This window comes from Hyperoodon ampullatus (assembly GCF_949752795.1).
Source record: "Hyperoodon ampullatus genome assembly, chromosome: 19".
NCBI classification, from domain to species: Eukaryota; Metazoa; Chordata; class Mammalia; order Artiodactyla; family Ziphiidae; genus Hyperoodon; species Hyperoodon ampullatus.
In genome coordinates this window covers 42,702,442-42,721,888 of record NC_136932.1, presented here as the reverse complement: position 1 = coordinate 42,721,888, position 19,447 = coordinate 42,702,442, and the positions used below count along the sequence as shown (strand labels likewise).

At 57.9% G+C, this 19,447-nt stretch overlaps 1 protein-coding gene across 2 annotated transcripts in view; it reads left to right on the top strand.

The window, feature by feature from the left end:
• The window catches only part of SGSM2 (small G protein signaling modulator 2), a gene marked incomplete at both ends in the record, with an annotated part of 36,137 nt that extends 19,207 nt beyond the window's left edge, over positions 1-16,930 (top strand). The window contains 22 exons of one of the 2 annotated variants that reach the window (XM_079724701.1): positions 355-517; positions 791-952; positions 1,213-1,280; positions 1,378-1,523; positions 1,836-1,970; positions 2,489-2,613; positions 3,030-3,097; positions 3,240-3,400; positions 3,585-3,711; positions 5,257-5,391; positions 9,995-10,148; positions 10,911-10,975; positions 11,074-11,219; positions 11,736-11,864; positions 12,116-12,298; positions 13,938-14,318; positions 14,557-14,681; positions 15,108-15,190; positions 15,355-15,464; positions 15,883-15,979; positions 16,467-16,634; positions 16,842-16,930. In XM_079724701.1, the coding sequence (XP_079580827.1) occupies positions 355-517; positions 791-952; positions 1,213-1,280; positions 1,378-1,523; positions 1,836-1,970; positions 2,489-2,613; positions 3,030-3,097; positions 3,240-3,400; positions 3,585-3,711; positions 5,257-5,391; positions 9,995-10,148; positions 10,911-10,975; positions 11,074-11,219; positions 11,736-11,864; positions 12,116-12,298; positions 13,938-14,318; positions 14,557-14,681; positions 15,108-15,190; positions 15,355-15,464; positions 15,883-15,979; positions 16,467-16,634; positions 16,842-16,930 (3,020 nt within the window). The remainder of the gene's footprint in view (positions 1-354; positions 518-790; positions 953-1,212; positions 1,281-1,377; positions 1,524-1,835; positions 1,971-2,488; positions 2,614-3,029; positions 3,098-3,239; positions 3,401-3,584; positions 3,712-5,256; positions 5,392-9,994; positions 10,149-10,910; positions 10,976-11,073; positions 11,220-11,735; positions 11,865-12,115; positions 12,299-13,937; positions 14,319-14,556; positions 14,682-15,107; positions 15,191-15,354; positions 15,465-15,882; positions 15,980-16,466; positions 16,635-16,841) is intronic. The other variant, XM_079724702.1, reaches the window with a different exon arrangement.
• Between the last annotated feature and the right edge of the window lie 2,517 nt (positions 16,931-19,447).

The window sequence follows — 19,447 nt, the reverse complement described above, 5'->3', positions numbered from 1 at the left end:
GTGAAGCCACCCATGCCAACTGGCACTGGCAGCTTTGTCCTCAGAGCCTCAGGGCGATGCTGCATACAGGAGGCACGTACATACCAGATGAGAGAGAGGGACAGGGACGGTGTGGCACAGCAAAGCCCCCGCAGGTCCACCCTGGGCAGGAGCAGGGAGGGGCCCGCGGGAGTGTTTTGGAGAGAGGTCAGGGTATGTCTCCGTGGCCTGTCTTAAGCCCAAACCTCACCCCCTGGTCTTAGCAGAGCCAGGGCCGGCCCTCACCTCTCTGCTCTCCGTAGGTATGGGGGAGGGGAGTGTTTCTCTCTCTCCCGCTCTCACCCAGGCTCAGCTGCTGCTCCCTTTGTGGCCCAGGTGCGGTGGAGGCTTGCCTCCTGCATCAGCTGAGGCGCCGTGCCGCCGGCTTCCTGCGCAGTGACAAGATGGCGGCCCTGTTCACCAAGGTGGGGAAGGCGTGCCCAGTGGCTGGGGAGGTTTGCCACAAGGTACAGGAGCTGCAGCAGCAAGTAGAGGGCAGGTAAGCCCTGAACCAGCCCCTCCCATGCCTCCCTTCTGCTCTTTCCATGTGCTGTTTCTTGCAGGGCCTCACCTCTTGGATGACGGGCCAGCCTAAGGGTACGGGGGTGGCCCTTTCAGGCACAAGGTCCTGTCCACCACCTCCAACCCCCCATCCCAATCAGTCCTCTGGGTTCTTGTCCTGCAGCTCCAAACTCCGCTTCCAGTGCCACCGGTCTGCGATGAGGCTTACCCCCAAGCCCTCCCACTCCTGAAGCCCACCCCCTCTTTGCAGGAAACCCTTGGCGGGCAACCAGGAGACCCAGCAGAGACAGGGCTCTGCCAGTGGGAAGGCCCCAGCCCTCAGCCTGCAGGCCTTGAAACACATATGGGTACGCACAGCGCTCATCGAGAAAGTGCTGGACAGGGTCGTGCAGTACCTGGTGGAGAACTGCAGGTGACTGCCCCTCCCTGAGCCCAGCCCTCCCTGTGCTTGACTGCCCACCACAGTCTATAGGCACGTGCCACCCCCCGTAGCATCCCGAAAGCAGAGACCACACCAGGCACCCCACAAAGCTCAGTCCTTGTGGACTCATTTCTTCTTGCTAACTGACATGAATTTGATCCTTGTGGGGATGTATCTCCTTGGTGAGCTTGACGGCCCTGGAATGAGTCCTGGAGCCCCAGTGGTCACCCTGTCTGTCTCTCCCCTGGCAGCAAGTACTACGAGAAGGAGGCATTACTGGCAGACCCTGTGTTTGGCCCCATCTTGGCCTCTCTTCTAGGTAAGCCTAGGAGCAGACAGGCCTGCGCTGGGCCAGTGGGGGCTCCAGGGCAAGTGCTGAGGGGGCACCCCCGAGCTGGCTGTCCCTGTCTCCACAGTGGGACCCTGTGCCTTGGAGTACACCAAGCTCAAGACAGCCGATCACTACTGGACCGACCCCTCGGCTGATGAGCTGGTCCAGAGGCACCGTATCCGGGGTCCCCCAAATCGTCAGGACTCCCCTGCGAAGCGCCCAGCCCTAGGAGTAGGTGTCACTCTTCCCACCCTGTGCTCACCCAGGATATGCCCCCGGGCCTTTGTGGAGGAGCAGCTAGGCTGTGTGCTCCTGGCAGATCTAGGCTGGGCCTCGGAGATGCCCAGGGGAGTAGCCACCCCAGGAGAGCCTTTTCCCCACACTGGCGCTCACATAAATGCCAGGAGCACAGAGCTGGTCCGTGGCTGAGAGCAAACTAGGTGACCCTTGGGGTCACCTAGAGAGGGTCTGCATGGAGGCCTAGGGCTGACCCCCACGGCTGACTTCCTGGGGCTGGGGGCAGAGCCGTGACTTTGTGCGCAGATCCGGAAGCGGCACTCAAGCGGCAGCGCATCGGAGGACAGGCTAGCTGCCTGCGCCCGTGAGTACGTGGAGTCCCTGCACCAGAACTCGAGGACACGGCTGCTCTACGGCAAAAACAACGTGCTGGTACAGCCGGTAGGAGAGCCTAACGCCCGGCCCTCCTCTCCCTTTTCCAAAGGCACCAAGACCCAGCCACGTTCATCCCTTTTCCCAGGGGCTTGACTAGAGAGAAGGGGGAGAAGGGCCCCACCCCCTACTTCACTGTTTCATAGCCTCACGCCCAGCCTTGAGCTGGCAGGAGCCAGGAATGGCATCTGCTCTGGCCAGCTGAGAACCAGGCCGTCCGGGAGTAGGAATGTCAGCCAGCAGGCAGGGTGAACGCCCAGCTTGGGTATGGCTGGCCCGGACATGCCTGGCATCCAGGAGGCTGACGGGACAGAGCCAGTGGCCCCAGGCCAGCCAGGGAAAGGAGGCACCCACATCTGCGTGTGGCACGTGATGCCCCCTACTTCCTCCTGGCCCCCAGTCCAGGATCCTGTGATTGGCCTGGCCTGGCCTCCCTGCACGCACCTGGAGCTCCTTTTCCGTAGGCCAGCCCCAGGAACCCTCAGGCCCTCATCTTCTCTGTCTTCTGGTGTGTCTGCTCCCTGCAGAAGGAGGACATGGAGGCTGTCCCTGGCTACCTCTCCCTGCACCAGTCTGCACACAGCCTGACTCTGAAGTGGACCCCCAACCAGCTCATGAATGGGACTCTGGGGGATTCCGAGCTGGAAAAGAGGTGGGGGCTTTGGGACTTCCTCCCAGGAGCCTTGCTCCCGGGCGGGGGATGGAGAGACCCAGCCTGCTCCAGGGGGCAGGCCTCACTCCTTATCCGATGCCAAGAATTGCAGGGGGAGGCTGCCTGGACAGGTTCCCGAGCTCTCTAGGACTGAACCGGGCCTGGGCACGGAGAGGTTTGCCTGAGCCAAGCTCTAGGCAGCTGAAACTGCCAGGCTCTGTGCCATGAGGACAGCGTGGGGCCCAGAGGGACAAGGTGGCTGGCCGAGGTCACATTCTCGGCTACGGTCAGGGTACTAATAGTAGTACCCTGAATACTACTATTCAGGGTAGTCTCACGGGTGTCGGGGCCGGGAGATGAAGAAGGCGGGATGGCAGGTCTTGGGGCACAGCGACACCAAACTGGTTCCTTTCCAGCGTTTACTGGGACTACGCCCTTGTTGTGCCCTTCAGTCAGATTGTCTGCATCCACTGCCACCAGCAAAGTGAGCCTCCCCTGTCCTGGGCTCAGGGGTGAGGGGAGAGAGCCTGCGCCGTGCACGGACTTCCTGTCCCCCTCCTTCCGTCCCCACGCTCCCACCCCACTGTCCTCCCACCCAGCCTCACTGGCCCACATTCACCCCCCAGAGAACGGCGGCACGCTCGTGCTGGTGAGCCAGGATGGCATCCAGAGGCCACCACTGCACTTCCCGCAGGGGGGCCACCTGCTGTCCTTCCTGTCCTGCCTGGAGAACGGGCTTCTGCCTCGAGGACAGCTGGAGCCCCCACTCTGGACCCAGCAGGGGAAGGTACCTCGGGGCTTGGGGGGCTCTGGGTGAGGCGATGTGTGGGGTGGGTTCTCCGCCCACCCGCCGGCCTCCCATCCTTCCCCACACGGAGCTCTTAGGAGCAGCCTAGCTGGGTGGGGGGGCAGGGGGGCCATGGATTGGACCCCACCCTGGGCAGGCTGACCACCCGCCCCTCTCCCCACAGGGGAAGGTGTTCCCCAGGCTACGGAAGCGCAGCAGCGTGCGGTCCGTGGACGTGGAGGACGTGGGCTCGGGGCGGGCCACCGACTACGTGTTCCGGATCATTTACCCTGGCCACAGGCACGAGCACAGTAAGTGTCCCAAACGTCATTCGTGGGGGAAGAGAGAGGTGGGGGTGTAGTGCCACCCAGGGGGCCGCAGGCAGGGTCCACTGCCCAGGCCCGGTTAACCCAGGCAGGTACTTACTCAGCCTCTCACCGGACCTTCCCCCCCGCAAATCATCCCTCGGAGAAGTGGTCTCTTGTCTACCTAGCTGTCTTCTCCCCACCTCGTGACCCCAGGCTCTTGGCTCAGCCGATCCAGGTGTCGCTGTACAATATTCTCTTGGTCATCCTTTCATGCCCTGCCCCAGGGAAAAAATGTGGTGAGACTACACATAGAAGGTGGAGAAATCTTGGTTTCTTTTCAGCCTGCCACCTGACCCCCACAAGGCGGCCTGGGTGCAGGGTCAGCGCGTCTTTATAGATGGTACAAATTGTTCACTGACTCTGCTAGAGCCAGAACCCTCCCCCAACCAGCTACTGATGAGGGGAGCATTAGCAGGAGTGGGGGGGCGTCTGGGGTGAGATTTGGAGCTGCAGTGGGAATCTATGGGGCCAGGAGTTGAAAGGTGACTTGACTCTCATGGGTCCTGCCCCACCTGGACATAACCACTCTGGGCCCCAGGGGGCTTGTCCACAGGCATCTGCCAACACATGAGCTCCCTTTCTGGTCAGAGCACTGCTGTTGCCCATAGGTCTCTCCAGGCCAGAATGGCTGATCTCGGGGATAAGGTCAGGGAATTTGCCAGCCCAGAGCATTTATTGCCAGCCAGACCACCTGCTCCCAAAATGTGCTAACTCGTGCCAATAAGCTGTCGACAAGTTGTCTCCGTATTAGTGGACAGATTGCCCAGACTGCAAACACACAGCCACAGCGCGAGTTCTCTGTTAACAGGCTTGGAGGGCAGGAGACCTGGGGCCCCCTTCCCTCCCAGGAGTGCCTGGTGAAGAGAAGGAGACTCAGCTTTGGCCAGAACGTGTTTGCAGACCTGGCATTTAATCTCAGGCTCTTGCTCGGCTCAGATTCTGCAGCTTCCACTTGCCCTCTTCAAGCCTTGGTACTTCCCAGTTCCGGTCACTTCAAGGAGCTGAAGCCCAGCGGGGTGACTCAGGCTCCTGGGGAACAGCTCTGGGAAGCCCTTAGGAGGGTGGGTTTATAGTCTGAAGCGGGGGATTTGGGGTAACCCTCAGATGCGGTTCAGCTTGACCATGACACGAGCCGAAGAATGATTGGGACCCATCTGCCAGCAGTCATGCCCAGCCTCCGCCAGGGCTGGGGAGTCCCTGTCTTTCCCTACCCTGGCGCCCCCATCAGTTCTCTCTCTTCTGTTCTTCCTAGAGAGGGCATCCTCCAAGAGTGGAGCTCTGTAGCTGCCGCCCTGTCCTCACCTTCTTCCATACTTTCCCCAGTAACTCATCAACAGACTCTCAGGTCCCCCCTTCCCCTCTTCCATGCCCTGCAGGCTCAAGGTGACTCAGACTCCATTCTGCTCTCCCGAAGGAGGGAGTGCGGACCCTCCTGCCCCGGGCCTAGGGTCCTCACGCCTCTGCATCTCTGCTATTCTTTTTGAGCAGTCACTATTAACTACCACCACCTAGCGGCCAGCCGCGCGGCCTCGGTGGACGATGATGAGGAAGAGGAGGATAAACTACACGCGATGCTCTCAATGATCTGCTCGCGGAACCTCACAGCTCCCAATCCGATGAAAGGTTTTTATCCCTCCCCCTCTCCCTGACCCCATCCTCCCGCCCCACCCCCCTGGGCCCACCTGCCACCCACCGCAGGGGCTCAAATGGCAGTGTTGGCATTATGGGACTTGCACCCAGGAGGCAGATCAGGGAGGGTGGAAGGAGGTGCTGGCAGGAGGGGACAGTACAAAATGCAGTTGACTCTGGGCTCCCCATTGAACGAGAAGAGAGGGCTTTGCACCCGAGAGGGAAGAGACTGACTGGTGGGAAGGTCTGATTTTCTGGTCCCCCGTTGGAAACGAATGGCTCTCTGAGAACCCTGCTCCCGCTCTGGAGGGGTCCTGCTGGCAAACCCAGGACAGGGTCTCTTTCCTTCGCTCCTGCTGGATGGGAAGACGGGCCCCCTGTGCCTCTGACTCCTGACTTAACGGAAACAGGACAGAAGTACCAGGCCCCTCTTTAGCAGGGGTAGGGGCTGGACAGCTCATGGGGACAGGAGTCACCTGTGGTCAGGTGAGCGGTCAGGGTCACCATGGAAAGAGACCCGGGGCTCAGTTTACCCAGCTGGCACTTTAGCATGAAATCTAGAAATATCTGTGCCAAGGATATAAGACAGGTGTGTTCCCGCCCTCATGGACCTGACTCCAGGGTTACCAAGGCTCCCTCATTGGAAATGACAGGACAGCGCCCACAGCTCCTCTGTCCATCACTCAGCGCAGAGCTAGACTTGTAGAGAGGGACTGGTCAGGGGATCAGTGAGGGCCAGGCCCAGGTGCTCAGGGAAGATTGCTTCTGAAGGGCTGAGGCCACCTGTCTTGGAGTTTAGGGGAGGCTCCCCATCCCCACCATTCCCATGCCACAGGTTAATTTCTTTTTTTTCATTAAAAATATTTATTGTCCATATAGGAGCTAGCGGGAAAAGCTTCGTCTCTCTTTCCTATACTCTAAGAATGACCAATTAAATATATAATCCCCAACCTTTTAGGAGATGAGGGTAGGGTTTATACAACAAGTAGGAGAAGAAACTTAAGACACCATTGTCCATAATGAAGTGTCAACCCATCTCTATTTCTTCAGACCTTAATGCAAACATGGAACCCTTTGATCCATTGCCCTACCAAAGCACCTTGGTGCAGGGGGCATGACTGCTATCCATAGCCACATCCAACTGCAGACATTGTAGCCAACGCTCGGAAGTCAATGGATCTCTATTAAACACACACACACACACACACACACACACACATACACATACACACACACACAACACCCCTAATTTCAGCTTCTTTCAAATATTGGAACATTAAATTTGTGAGGCAGATTATTAGAGTAATATCTTCCAATTTGTTTATGCCTCCCTGAATCCATTTGAATAATTCTCTACCGTTCTTCTAATTAATTTATTTTTAATTTTTTAAACCATTTTTTAAATTGAAGTATAGTTAATTTACAATTTTTTTTTGAGGCCACTTGGCTTGTGGGATTTTAGTTCCCCAACCAGGGATTGAACCCAGGCCCTTGGCAGTGAGAGGGAGGATCCTAACCACTGCACCACCAGGGAATTCCCTAATTTACAATGTTGTGTTAGTTTCAGGTACACAGCAAAGTGATTCAGTTACATATATATATATATATATATTCTTTTTCAGATTCATTTCCATTATAGGTTATTACAAGATACTGCATATAGTCCCCTGTGCTATACAGTAGGTCCTTGTTGTTTATTTTATATATAGTAATGTATATATGTTAATCCCAAACTCCTAACTTATCTCTCCCCTCCGCCCCTGGCCACAGATTAATTCCTTCTCCCCTTCCCTGCCCCTACAGGGGGCATCTAGGAATATGTGACACTCTCCTTATGCTTCCGCAAAATTCTACCAAAGAACCCAGTTCCTTAGCTCAGCCACCAAGCCTGTAATGGGCGACCAAGTCCACGGCCTAGAACACATCGAGCACACCCTCAGCACAACTGCCAGCTGCCCCCTTACCCATCACATTCCTGTCCTTGTGCCGGCCCTCGCTCCCAGCCCTTCCAGTGGGCCTTGCAGGCCAGCTGGTGGGAACTCGGGGGAGCCTCCTCACTTGTCATGTCTTTTGCCTGCCACCTGGTTCCTTGCAAACCTGGGCTTGAGGCTGATGCTTATTTCCAGGTTAGCTGACTTGGAGCCGTGTGGGGAAGCTAAGTCAGGAGAGCCGGGGAGCCCCTTCTCACCCCACAAATTATAGTCAGGCTGGAGGCTGTGGGGGTGGGGGAGTCCCAGTAGAGCCCCTAATTAGTGGAGCTGGAGACAGGAAGCCATCCCTGGCTGCTCTTAAGAGCTGAGGCCTCCAGGGTCAGAGAAACTTACAGGGTCCAGAGGCCTCGGGGCTTGTTTGGGCATCCTCTTGGGGAACTCAGGGGTCAGACCGACCCAGTGTGTAGCCCCTGGGACCCCAACACTTGAGGAGGGGGAGGAGGTGTGGAAGCAGAATCAGCAGGTGGCTGGGGAGATGGTATGGGAGCCCTCATGTCCGCTCCAGTCCATAATGACAACACTGCTGAGGCCGTTCTGCTAGCCGTTGCTTTCCAGGCCTGCAACATGCTTGACTTGTGCATGTGAATCGAGTGGCGGGTGTCCAGACTCTCCTTCCCCCCTCCCCTCCTTTTCCCGCTGCCTCCCCCACAGAGCAGAGATGCTGTTCACTCTAATTCGGCTCCAGGCCAGGCACCTTTCCCTCGGAGTCTTAGGGGCTGTGGGGTTCAATCACCCTAAGTGTTTTGCTTCAAACTTTCCTCACGCTCAGAGGAGAGAGTCAGAGTCAAAGCTGGCCCAGCAGACGCCCGTCCAGCCTGCTGCCCCTCGCCCAGGCACTCCAGAGCTCCAGCTGTCTGCACTGGGTTAACTCAGAGATGCAGTGTTCAGTGCTGGCTGGTTCAGCTCCTTCCTGGAGAATTAAGGTGAAGAGCATTGACCCAGGAGTCTGCCTTGGTTGGGCCCTGCTTTCTGGGCATGAACTCGTTTCCCTGTGTGCCCACCCTCTGCACCTGGCAACCCCCTGCCTGCCCGCCTGCTGCCTGCTGCCTACCTGGCTGGGCCTGCTCCTGCCACACACACCGCCACCCCCCCCTCCGGCTCCTCCCACCACTGGCCTCTCTCCTGCCTGCTGCAGGGGCCTGAGCTAGGCTCCTGCCCCATCCCACCTGCATTTGCCCCCTCCTCCTCCTCCTCCTCCTTCTTCCCAGAGTCTCAGGCATGGCTTGCAACCCCTCACTCCCAGAGCCGCAGCCCCTCCACACCAAGTGTGTTCCCTTAATTTGCCTCCTGGTGGAGCTGAAGGGCCAGATATCTATAAAAATCCCAGCCGTGGGTCTGGGGAGAGAGCCCTGGGGCCAAGACAGGGCAGCCCCTGAGGGGACTGGAGGGGGTCAGCTCAGCCCTCCCCACCAAGGCACACCCAGAGCTGGAGTCTGGCTCCCACAAAAACCAGGCCTAGGTCTGCTCCAGACTCATAGCAGGCCAGGGCCCAAGCCATAATTCGCAGAAAAGAACTACCGCTTGAAAGAAGTCTATCACACACACAGCTCTCTCTCTCTTTCCTTGTCTTCTTCACTCTTCTCTTTCTCTCTCTCCTTCCTGGCCTCATCTCCTGGTCCTTTCACCTTCTGCCCTCACTTTGCTTCATCTTTGTGGCTCACTGGACCTGCCAGAGTCCCGCACGAGCAGTGCCCGCCCCACGTGGGCCTTCGAAGCTCTCAAGGGTCTTGAGTTGTGATTCAGGCTAGCTGGGCCGGCTGAGGAGGCTTGGTCTGCTGTGGTGTAAAATTGTCCAAGGAGCTGTCTTCTGAGGCTGCACCGGGCACACTCTTCTGGATGGTGGAACGTGCATGCCCAGCTGCCTCATCCCCACAGTGGCCTGGCAGCCCCGGAAACTTTGCCCCTCCTGCCAGTTCACCTGCGTGTTTGCAGGAGGCCACCGTGCAGTGCAGTCAGGCTAGGCAAGGATGGAGAACTCACCCACTGCTGCGAACTCGGGGGCACCTGGCCTGGGCAGGGAGCACTGCTCCTGCTTAGCCACTGGCCGCCAGGTCTAGAACCCTCAGGGGGATGAGGTCTGTGGACCAGGACTGGTGGCTCAGGGGTCCTTCGGGGGTTTTGATCAGTGGGTGCTCCTGGCCTGGGAAGGTTCAAAGTTTGCAATGTTCCAGGCACCTTCCTGCACATCCCAGAGTTTGCCCAAAGAGACCAGGCTGAATCCTGGAAGGCCAAGCCAGCTGGCAGCATTTCAGAGAGCTCAGGCTTTTCTTGTTCCTTCTTTTTTCTCCTCCCTCTAGAAAAACAAGTGTCTATTCCATTGCTTATAGCAAGATGGAGAGAATAGACACAATAATCCATGACTCAGTGAAAGTATCTTACCACGTTGAGAAAGACTAGGTGGACGCTGGGAAGTGTCAGGCGCCCTCTCTCTCCACCACTTCCAACTCTGGGCTCTGGACCCTGGGCCAGGCAGGCACCACCCCTGTGGTTTTCCACCAAAGGGTGACTTCATGCTGCAGCTCTGGGCACAGAGGTGGGCATGCTGCAGGGTACTTGGGGGGAGGAGACCTGCCGGGCCCTGACCATGGCCCCCCTCCTGCCCTCAGATGCTGGCGACATGATCGAGATGCAGGGCTTTGGACCCAGCCTGCCAGCCTGGCACCTGGAGCCCCTGTGCAGCCAGGGCTCCTCCTGCGTCTCCTACTCCACCGGCAGCTCCCCATACGTACCCCCCAGCCACTGCAGCTGCGTCCCTGACCGGTGAGTGGGCGTGTCCATCCGTGTGTATGTGTCAGTCTGTCCTTTGGGGCTGTGTCACTTGCCTGAAGGGCGATCTCTAGTTGGACACACCTGGGTTCGAATTTCACTTCTGCTCCCCATGTGGCTTTGACAAGTTGCTGAGTCTCTCTGAGCTTCTCCATTTCTGAGCCTCAGTCTCCTCATCTGTAAGATGGGGATAATACCCCCTTCTCCCTAAGGTACTTGTGAGGACTGAATGAGGTATATAACCCACGTGAGTGTCCAGAGCTGTGCCTGGCACAGAGCAAGTGCTCAGTACCTGGAGCTCCCCTTTCCAAGGTGGACCTGGATCCTGCTGTCAGGCTGCCGTCTGAGGACACTCAGCAGGTATCTGGGCATCTGCCACGTGCCAGGAACAGTGTGCGAATGGCATTTGTGTGAGGGTCATATGCCGACACTTGATGCTTGCCGACGGCTTTTTCACCAGGAACTTCATTTTTCTACCTGTTGCACCTGTTGACCCTCGGATGGCTCTCTCCATTTTCACAGGAGGAAACCAAGATTCACTAACATGAAGTTAGTTGCCCAAGGTCCCCTGGGTGATTGGGGGCCAGGCTGGGCCCCCAGCAGCTCTACCCAGGGTAGCTGGCAGGGCCGGGGAGCCCTTGACATGCTTCTGGGTTGTAGATCCGGCTCCCTGCACCACCTGCCCTCTGAGCCAGAAGGTCCTTGCTTCTCACTCTTCTCTCCGGAGGAGCAGCCCTGAGTCAGTTGATTCCACAGGTTGCCCCTCAAGCTGCTGTGTGAGAGCATGAAGAGGCAGATCGTGTCCCGGGCCTTCTATGGCTGTGAGTGTGGGGTGAGGTGGGGCCGCAGGGGGTGGGGGCAGGGGCAGGGGGAGGCACCGGGACGGAGGGTCACGGCCTCCCGGCTCCCACCCCCACAGGGCTGGCCTACTGCCGCCACCTGTCCACGGTGCGGACCCACCTGTCAGCGCTGGTGCATCACAACATCATCCCACCCGCCCGGCCACCGGGGGCCTCGGGGGGCCTCACCAAGGACATGTGGAGCAAGTATCAAAAGGACGAAAAGGTGCACGTTCTGGGGTGCCAGGGACCGAGGCCGGCTCGAGGGGCTGGGGGCCAGCAGGGAGAGGAGACCAGCCTGCTCTGTGAGTGGCTTTCACAGACTACATGGGCGTTCAGGTAAAAGGTGGTCCAGGGTCAGAGGTGACAGGCCAGGACTGATGGCCTCGGAGTGCCTGGGTCAAGGTAGAGTCTCACAACTAGACCTGTGGGTTTCCACAGGAAGGGGACTGGACAGGAAGTCCATTCTGCTTCTGCATTACTCCACGACCTTGAGGAAATCTCCTCGTCTCTCTGGGCTCCTTTTCTGCCCTGGAAGGAAGCAGGGTTGAAGTAGATCTGCTTCCAGCTCTAGTCTGGGGGCAGGGAGGATGTGACGGTCCCAAAGCCGGGTTTGCCTGGGTTTCAGCACAGTGACCAAATGAATCGCCGTCCCCAGCCCCAGCTCTCAGGGCATGGGGTCGCCGAGCTGGGCTGCAGAGACTGCAGGGGCTGCATAGTCTTTCCCCCCTGGGTCCCTCAGAACTACAAGGAGCTGGAGCTGCTGCGGCAGGTTTACTCTGGCGGCGTGGAGCACGAGGTCCGCAAGGACGTCTGGCCGTTTCTGCTCGGCCACTACAAGTTTGGCATGAGCAAGAAGGAGACGGAGCAGGTGAGGGGAGCCTGTTCCCCACGGGGGTAGGGAGACGGGGAGCCAGGCCATGGGAAGCAGGGAGGGGGGCCTCAGAAACCCCAGCCTCTTCCCAGCCGGAAAGGAACAGGGCAGAGGAAGATGTCAGCAGGGGCGCCCCACTGTCTTCACCCCGAGGCCCGACCCTAGTCTCCAGCTGTCCCAGGAGGACAGCTGCAGAGGAGGGCCTGGTGCACCCCTCCCGCCATGGTCACGCTGTGGTCTGAGTACAGGTGGACACAGTGGTGGCAGCGAGGTACCAGCGGGTGCTGGCGGAGTGGAAGGCCTGCGAGGTGGTGGTGAGGCAGCGGGAGCGGGAGGCTCACCCAGCTACGCTCACCAAGTTCTCCTCAGGCAGCAGCATCGACAGCCACGTGCAGCACCTCATCCACCGAGACTCCACCATCAGCAATGACGTGAGCCCGAGGGGACCTGGGGGCCGGGGGCGGGGCCACCAGCGCTGTAGGCCTGCCCTCTAGTGTTCGCTGGCAGTGGAGCCCTGGAGAACAGCTTAGTGTGTCTGTGTCTCATTTTCTTCCACTGAAAAATGGGATGACGGTCCCCTGCTGCCCACTTCTCTGGGTGTTGCAGGAATAAAATGACATGGCGCGCTGTGTTCTGTTCTAATGGACTAGCAGAGGAGGATAAATTTATGGGGAATTAGGGAGGCTCTCCCTCTTTGTAGAAAGACCTGAAGGCTAGGGATGGGCCTCCCTAGGTTCTAGTCCTAGGTCCACCCGTGACAAGATGCGTGACTTCTCTTCCTATCTCTGGGCCCCAGTGCCCCCTCTCAGCTCGACTCTCCTCTGATTGCAGAAGCTCCTGCAAGAGCTGTTGGCCAGAGACCAGGGGAGCACTTAACAGCAGTCCCACCTTATAGAGTTGACTATGCAAAGCCAGTTCACAGCCTGTGTGGTTCTTCTGGCCTCACCCCTGACTTTTAGGTGAACATCAAGTCCCAAACTATGGCTGCTGGGCCCAACCAGAACTGATAAGTTTAAGTTTTCAGGACATTGTTTCATTAACTTACGTCTTTTCTTTAAAATTGCCTCTTTAGATAGTGTATGTTCTTGTTACTTAACTCCTTACTAAGACTAACAGAGAACTCAAATTGGAGCAAGACTTAAAGAAATATAACTGCCAAGGTACACTCTCCTTTCCATGGGCTTTGTTCTTAATCCCCTATTTGTGAACATACACTCTTTCTGCTTTGGGTTTTGTAAAATCCTGAGTCTGTACCAATGCCCCAGCTGCTTAGCTTATGGACTCAAGTATCCTTTCTCACTGGCACTATTCTGAGGCTCTGAATTGCCTCAGAATCAGGGCCGTACCTGACACTAACCCAACGGTGCTTCTTGCCCAAAGTGAAAAGTCTTTTTAAGCATTCCCTTCCCTATATAGTCCAAATAGAAAACCAAAATGAAACAAAACTGTATGTATATGTCTCTTCTTTTCCCTGTGACTTATCTGTGGGAGTGTGGACTGTTTCAATCAGTAGAATATGTTTCTTTTCACTTCTTACCTCTCCTCAGCTAATATAACCGATTAGGTACTTGCTAGAGAGGTTTCCTGCCTTGTACAGAACATTCAGTACTGAAATTAAGGAAGAACTTATTTTTCCTAACACCTCCAGTCTGCCGCATCCATAGGCTGCCCCAGAGGCCACACCAGAGACACTATGGAAGCTGTCCTGGCCCGAGGCAGCCTCGTGACTTCTGTGTTTGTAGAGTGACACTTACGCTGGCCATCGAGCGTCCAGGCCTCCGGTCCCCCTTCTTCCCTGCAGCAGCCGCAGGAAGCGCTTCACACTTTTTCTCACCAGTTTGAGGCCAGATGGGGCTGGAGATGGTGTTCTCATGTTTTCCTGGAGCCTGGTCAGCTGGGTCAAAGGGGGCACTTGGCACCTGGGGAGGGCAGTGCTAGAGGCCATGGGGTGGGAGTGGGGGTGTGAGGAGACTTCTCCATCCCTCTCAGGTCTGACCCAGGAAGGAGATGCCGAGCTGAGGGACGGTGCTGGAGTGCAGGTGTGAGCCCTGCCATCTTTGCCCCCACCAGGTGTTTGTCTCTGTGGATGAACTGGAGCCTCCAAGGCCCCTGGGCCCCGAAGATCCCAGACCAGAGCCTGAGCAGGGGGCGGGGGCCAGGCCCACTGGCACCACCATGGTGGAGCAACAGTCGGTGGAGTTCGACTCTCCAGACTCAGGACTGCCTTCCTCCCGCAATTACTCCGTGGCCTCGGGCATCCAGTCAAGCATAGATGAGGGCCAGAGCATGGGCTTTGAGGAGGAGGATGGCGGTGGGGAGGAAGGCTCTGACGGGCTGGTCCCTGCAGCCCAGGTCTCCAAGCCTCAGGACCCCAGCCAGGAGAAGGCCTCGCGAGCCGGCGAGCTGGAGGCCGGGGAGGAGCTCGCCGCCGTGTGTGCTGCTGCCTACACTGTATGTGGTCGTTCCCCAGGCACTGCTCTCAGCGGCCCCAGAGGCTGGGGATAGGGGCTGGCGGGGCAGAGGGTGGGGTGGCCTGGACTGTCCTGGAGGGAGGCGTTCAGCCCATCTCTCAGCAACCCCACAGGACTCTGTTCTCTGAGTCCCTTGGTTCCCTGCCTTTGCTGCCTTCCTTTATTCGGGCATCCCCTCCAGCCCCCAACTCACCCCTGAGGGCCGTCCGCTCCTCCAGATAGAATTACTGGACACCGTGGCCTTAAATTTGCACCGCATAGACAAGGATGTGCAGCGATGTGACCGCAACTACTGGTACTTCACACCCCCCAACCTCGAGCGGCTCAGAGACATCATGTGCAGGTGCCACTGCGGGGCTGGGCTCTGTGGGAGGCAGGGACCCTGCTCTGTGAAAGGCTAGACCCGGCAGCGCCCCGCTGCCCTGCCCTGCCCCCTGCTCACGCTCAGCTCCCTCTGTCTGCTGTGCCCCCTACCCCACCCCCTCGTCATTCTCGAGGTCTTTCAGATCTCAGGTTTGGCCATGCTTCTACAGGAAGCCTTAGAGGACCCCCATCCAGCACGTCAGGTGGTGATGGCCTGTCCAGTCTCTCTCCCTGAGCCCCCGAGGGCCTTGAGGACAGTGGCTATGGGTTGTTCGCTGTCGTGCTCCAGTGCTTTAGGGTCGCAGAACCTCTGGGGAGCAGGCTGCTCTAGGGGCCGTCTCCCCAGGAGTTCCTGAGGGGAGGGGAGGATGGCGCACACCCACAGTGACTCTCCCTGGCATTTCAGCTACGTGTGGGAGCACTTGGACGTGGGCTACGTGCAGGGCATGTGCGACCTGCTGGCGCCTCTCCTGGTTGTCCTCGACAATGGTGAGGCGGGGGTGTTGGGATTGGGCCTGGGCTGACCCAAGCTGGAGAAAGGAAAAGGGGATGGCATGGTCTTCATGGGTGGGCATGTGAGCCAGCCCTGTCCCCCTGCGGACTGAGGCTTTGGGGTCTCCTGCCTTGCCGGCCTCACGCCCACCTCCCCACAGACCAGCTGGCCTACAGCTGTTTCAGCCACCTCATGAAGAGGATGAGCCAGAACTTCCCCAACGGGGGTGCCATGGACGCCCACTTTGCCAACATGCGCTCCCTCATCCAGGTGAGGCTGGCAGCAGCCCGGGGGCAAGTGACCGGGCAGCGCTGGGCTTGTTCGTCATCCACGGGGAGGCCGGGGAACGCTCCCAAAATGTTTTTTACGTATGCTTAGTTTCTTTCATTAAAAAAAAACCCCACCATTTTCAACCTTACAAATTGAGGAGGCGTGTCAGTGTGTGAACGCTTATGCTCATGAAAGTTCTGGCGAGTAGTGCGGTTGATGATGAAATCACCCAGAATGTGGCATCATTCCAAAGAGTACATCCCAGAGAGACAGGTGGAGCTGCAGAGTGCAGCCTGGACGGGAGAGGCGGGAGCAGCTGCCAAGCAGCCAGGGAGGCACCACAGAGGGGCCTGGGGGGCAGGGAGCCAGGGAGAGGCAGCACCGGTTCAGTCTGGCTCCCATTCTCCACTCAAACCAGATCCTGGACTCAGAGCTGTTTGAACTGATGCATCAGAATGGAGACTACACCCACTTCTACTTCTGTTACCGCTGGTTCCTGCTGGATTTTAAGAGAGGTAAGAGGTGGGCTGGAGAGTGGGCCTGGGGTCAGGGGCGGTGGGAGATCCCTCTTCCCCGAAGTCAGTGGTTCTCAACCCACACTGTATTTTAGAACCCCCTGAGGAGCCCTGGGCCCCACCCAGCCCCAGACTTCCTAAGTGTGGTGATTTTAAAAGCCATTAGGCGAGTCCACAGCGCAGCTAGGGTTGAACATCACCCAAAGGCAATGGTTTTCAGAACTGTTTTCGAACCAAATCTTCCTGAGCACCAAGGCCTATAAAAGGCTGCTCTAGTGCAATGTGGCCTCTGCAGGAGGCCAGTGTACAGGAACTACAAGGGAGGAGGGTGGGGCCTTGGCCTGGGGCGCAGAACTGCTCTCCTGGAGAGGCTCCTGTGGTGGAGAGGGTCCCAGGACTCTGGCCCCTGGAGCTCTGTCTTGGCACGAGGTTCTGTCCAGAGGCCTGTGGACAGCCAGGCCCAGCCTCAGCCCCTCGCTGTCCCCAGAGCTGCCGTATGAGGATGTGTTTGCTGTGTGGGAGGTGATCTGGGCAGCCCGGCACATCTCCTCGGAGCACTTTGTCCTGTTCATCGCCCTGGCCCTGGTGGAGGCCTACCGAGAGATCATCCGTGACAACAACATGGACTTCACTGACATCATCAAGTTTTTCAACGGTAGGAACCACTCGGCCGTTCCGGCTGCCTCAGCAGGGGCGTGGGGGCCTCCACTCCTGGCCTGCACAGGGTTTGGGGGCCCTCGGGAATACTGGCCCCTACCCTGTAAGCAAATGTCAGGAGTCCAGGTGGAAACGGAGCAGGGTGGGCAGTCCCAGGGCTCCTCCCAGACGGCTGCCCCCGCTCAGTTATCCATGTTTCCCCCAGAGCGGGCTGAGCATCACGACGCCCAGGAGATCCTGCGGATCGCCCGGGACCTCGTCCACAAGGTGCAGATGCTCATAGAGAACAAGTGAGGGCTGTGGCCAGGGGGGCAGTGGCCCGCCAGAGCCCGGGCTCCGGGCCCCTTTGGTCCCACAGAGGAAGGTGCAGGCGCGGCACAGCCAAGACTGCCCCAGCCCTCAGCTGACCCACTGGCCCAGCTGTATTCCTAACAAAGCGCTTGTGAGCCTGGGATGGGACTCCAGGCAGTGCTGGCCCTTCAGGGCGAGTCGGGGGCCAGGATGCCCTCAGGTCAGGACCGGGAAGGGAGGGGTCAGCCTCAGGGAATGGCTGCCTTGGGGGACACTTACCCTGCTCCCCTCTCAAACACCTGGGGATAGTCCCACTGCCACTGGCAGCCCCAGCCTGGACAGCTCCCCATGGCCTCTCCTGGGGCCCTGGAGAGTTAGGAGGGCTGTAGTTGCCTGGACCCTACCTGGGTGGGTCAAGGGGACTCTGTGCTGTATCTCTTCTGAGCGTCCCTCTGCAGGCCCAGTGCATGTGCACTCACCAGCCCCAGTTAGAGCAGCCAGAATGGCTGCCAGTTTGGGTGTGTGCCCTGGGTGCAGGAGACCTGGGCTGCATTCCAGGTCCTCCCCTGAGACTGCGGGACAGCCCAACAACATGGGCCCTGGGTGGGAGCAACCCACCTCAGCAGCACTGCCACTGCCTTTAGCCACCTGAGGTGACCCCATGCACCACCACCACCCCCGGCCTATACAGTGCACCCATGTGTATCTGTACAGTCTCTTACCACCCTGCTCTTGCTTTATGCATTAGATGCATCCCCGAAAACTGTGTATCAGTGATGCTTTTGCCAGCAGAATGACCTGGAATGTGGCAGAAGCACTTGCTCTCCAGGCTGATTCTTTAGGGAGGCAATCCCGTCATGGCCTCCTCTCAGGCACGGGCTCCAGAGCTTGGGGCAGCCCATTGCCTATCCCAGGCATCTGCTGAGTCCCTGAGGTGGAGGGGTGGGTACTTGGATCTCCCCAGCTTGTCCTTGGTGAGAAGCAAGGCTAGCTCTTCCTTCCACATGCTTCTCAGGATGCCGAGAACACTAGGGACCCACAAACCCCCTTAGAGGAGCCTCACTCATGGAGGTGCTAGGAAGGGCCCAGCTCCTGACCCCAGGCCTAGTCACACTGCTTGCTCTGTCATCCCCACTTCCCGTCTCATCAATACATGCAGGATAGGCCTTGTTCTGGGGCCAGGAGGCCACTCTGCCCCAGGGTTGGGCCTGCCCAGCTATCACTAAGGTCTGGAGACTTCCTGCATTTGAGAAACACGAGAAAGGGCCCAGCCACCCCTCTGCATCTAGCACAGTCTCCCCAGCCCAGCCCTGCCCCGGGCACTGCACCACCTGTTTGGAGGCCAGCCTGCCCCATTGCCCACCCACCAGGTGAGTCCCTGGCCTCCTCCAAGCACAGTGGCCGTTGTGTGCCTGCCTTAGTGACTCAGTGGTTTTTTGAGGAGCAGAGTGTGTATGTTTTTTGGCTCAGAAACTATACTCTTCAATGTAACAGACCAATAAACACAGCATTTGGCAATGCTTGAAGCTCTGGTGGCTATTTGTGGGCTGGCACTGGACCGTCAGTGACTGTTTGTGTTGGGGAATTCTGTAAGCTCCGGATTGAGCGGTAAGGAGGGCCAGCCCCACAAGGCAAAGATGGTGAAAAGAGAGAACCAAAGTTTCCAGAAGAGAGGGGCCTTGGCTGTGGAATGGTCCAGGGTGATAGCCAGACTCTAAGTACCTAGAGAGTTGAAGTAAGTCAGAAAGAGAAAGGCCTAGACTGACCAATGGCCTCTCCAGCTTCTGGATGGCATGTAAGTCCCTGCCCCGCCCCGCCCCTTTCCAGCCTTTCTGCCCTCTGAGCTGGAGCTTAATGGGGAACCTACAAGACCTCCCGGCCTCTCTGCTTCTGCCCATTGAGCACTGTCTTTGAGATGCCTGCTTCAGGCGGGAGCGTGGAGGGTGTAGTGGCAGGAGAGGTCAAACTCACTGAGAGCGCTGGACTCAAATAGCAGGTTCCCATCTGCCTTCCCCCGCCTCAGAGGGCCACTGCCCCATCAGCCACAGTTCCAGATAGAGGGCTGCAGTCACCAGCATGTTGTTTGGTGTAGAGGACACTAGCTTTCTGGGCATTAGGGCCTGCTGTCAACTTACTCAGAGCTGCCCAGGCAAGGAAACCAGTTGACACCAGGAACCCTGTGGCCAGGACCTTATAAGCCCCTCAAGGAAACTCCTCTCCACCCCCTAGCTGACCTTGTAGCCTGGAGCAATCAGAATTCCCTCTGCTGTAACATCTATTCATGATAAAAACTCTTACCAAGGTAGGTATAGAGGGAACATATCTCAACATAGTGAAAGCTATTTATGACAAACCCATAGCCAACATAATACTCAATGGTGAAAAGCTGAAAGCCTTCCTCCTAAAATCTGGAAAAAGGATGCCCACTCTCACCTATTCTATTCAACACAGTATTGGAAGTCCTAGCCACAGCAATCAGAGACAAGAAAAAGAAATAAAAAAGTATCCAAACTGGAAAGG